The 2,426-nt window shown below is 39.0% G+C and overlaps 1 protein-coding gene across 1 annotated transcript in view; it reads right to left on the bottom strand.

Annotated features, from left to right (window-relative positions):
• The window catches only part of zgc:101744 (Receptor expression-enhancing protein 6-like), an 8,791-nt gene extending 7,036 nt beyond the window's left edge, over positions 1–1,755 (bottom strand). Inside the window, exons 1-2 of the mRNA XM_005723665.1 lie at positions 1,588–1,755; positions 1,359–1,491 (exon numbers count right to left, since the gene is read on the bottom strand). Of these exons, the coding sequence (XP_005723722.1) occupies positions 1,359–1,473 (115 nt within the window). The 5' untranslated portion in view covers positions 1,474–1,491; positions 1,588–1,755. The remainder of the gene's footprint in view (positions 1–1,358; positions 1,492–1,587) is intronic.
• Positions 1,756–2,426: the final 671 nt, after the last annotated feature.

Below are 2,426 nucleotides of genomic sequence, written 5' to 3'. Positions count from 1 at the left end.
ATATATATATATAAATAAAAAAAGGCCCATACAACAACAGCAGGCATGCCCAACATGGTTCTTACTAAGGCTTACTGCCACGTGTTTAATGCTTAACCACTTCCAGTAAAACCCAAGAAAGTCTACAAAAAAAGCTTGTGCTTAATATCTCATTCGATTGCAACGTTTGGCTTTTCTATGCTACACGTGTGTATAGCTCTGAAATGTTGCGTCTAATTTTTTTTTTTTTTTTTACATTAATGAAAAAGTATGACATGTTTTGTTTTATGTATACACATATATAAAAGCCATAGTTCTTTTGAAGGATCCTTCCCAAAATATGTAGTATTTGTTACATAAAAATAAATCTGCTGATGAAATATTGGTGATAGAGACTTTTAAACCTTCAATTATCAACATTAGTCACCAAATGTACTTTTTTAAAGTCATCTTTGTATTTTTACTTATGTTGGAGTACTGTTTGTTAGAACTTCTTATCTTTGCCTGTATTCAGGTTTTAGTATGTAGTATTCAAACAACGCACTTCACATACAGTACTAAAGATTCTCATCCTTTGCGACCTTGAAATTGGTTATCCTGAAGGCATGCCATTGTTCTGCCATGAACAGACAACCGTTTTTGATCAATTGAGAGTAAAGACAGTGAGTTTGAATGTAGGTCACCCTGGTGTTTCCTGTAGCTGAGTGGCATCCTAAGCACAACCTTGCCTGAGGTGTTTGACATTTATTGACTTTAACTGTGCAAACTGACTACAAAGTAGTGTCAAAACAAAACTCCCAACAGCTAAGGAGTATGGGGCGCCGTTTGCAATAAAGGAGTGGATCTGTTTGCAGCTGTATAACCAGTCACCCTAGAATCTCCCTCCATTTCTGACCCTGGATATTTCAGGACATGATAAAAATACCCCTGAGATCAGCTGGTGGTGGATCTCAAATATTAGAAGCAGTTCATTCAGCAGCAACGCTTCGAAATAGATTTGTGTGTGTACATATAGGTGTGTGTGTGTTTGTACTTTTAAACCAGGTCAAACGCAGTAGTGAAGCATTAGGGCCTGAGCTGGATGAACTTTGGTATTCTTGCATGAGAGAGAAATAAAACGAGCAAGCTAACAGAGAGAGGGAGGATATGAAACATCTACTACTCACGAACACTGCAACCACAACTGTGTGCCAGTTTCCGTTTGAGTGACAGCTTACCAGCTAAAAAGCTAACGTTGGCATACTTGTTTAACACGAAGATTGTGCCAAGTATTGGAGGAGAGGGGTAACTCCTAAGCAAAAGTTAATAAACACCTCCAGTGTTTTAAAGTACATTTGTGTAGCTAGCTGTTCGTTTATTCTCGTGAGCTGTTAACATACCCAAGGCGATATACTCTCTCTTCACTCCCGTTTTTTGCTCCAGTGTTGCCAACTGATCAGTCACAAAGTTCTTCTCATGGAGCAGAGTCACGAAGCGCTCCTTAAAGTGACTCATTTTCGGGCCTTCCCGAGCCTGCGACCGAAACAAAACCGTACAGAAGACAAAACAAATGTTACATGACCCCAAATTCGAGGAGTTTACAAGAAAACGGGCGGTTTACTTACTAACCTTTGCTTGATAACTTGCCCAAAAACTTGCCGCTGTGAGGGTATCCGATGACTCCACCGGGCTGTGGCGGCAGAGGGGAGGAGCCTGGATGTGTCTGACCAATCACAAAGCTCGACTGACAAAAGCTGGCCGCTACAGTTGATGAAATAAACGGTTTGTGCTGCCCACGTTTGAAGAAGCTCAGTCATTTGGAGGTCCAGGAAACATTGCTAGTCTGTTGGGCCGTTAGTGAGTTAATAATCTGTTAAATTATGTGACCCCATCTTTATATTTTCTTTTTCCTATGTATGAAAGCTGCTAATATGTAAGGAATGTTTATTCTCTGAATGTGTAATATGTGGTGCATTTTGTTTAAATGTTAATTTTACTACTAAAAAAAAAAGTCTGTTGGGCCGCTATCATCCTTAAAATGCTTTAATTTCCCCACACATCCACTTCTGCAGTTACACCGGATGAATTTAATATTTGACTTACAAGGCTTGACTGTTTACTAAGTTTTATCAGTGTGTATCCATGCACACTAATAAACAGTGTTGGGAAGGTTACTTTTAAAATGTATTCCACTACAAATTACAAAATACATGCCCCAAAATGTATTTTGTAACGTATTCCGTTACGTTACTCAATGAGAGAAACGTATTCTGAATACTTTGGATTACTTAATATATTATCATGCTTTTTACAACTACATGACTGTACTATTGCTGTGTGATTTATTACTATTACTGAAGGTCCGCGGCTCCGAACCGTAGTAAAGGGACCTCTGGCTAATATGTCAGGTTTGCGTCTGGCTCATAGCTGAAAACTAGCTTTACCTTGTTGTCTGGGTCAACTTTGCT

Source organism: Pundamilia nyererei, unplaced genomic scaffold, assembly GCF_000239375.1.
Source record: "Pundamilia nyererei isolate P.nyererei 1_Seehausen unplaced genomic scaffold, PunNye1.0 scaffold00010, whole genome shotgun sequence".
Lineage (NCBI taxonomy): Eukaryota > Metazoa > Chordata > Actinopteri > Cichliformes > Cichlidae > Pundamilia > Pundamilia nyererei.
The sequence above is the reverse complement of the archived record's forward strand: the minus strand, read 5'-3'. Positions and strand labels throughout refer to the sequence as shown.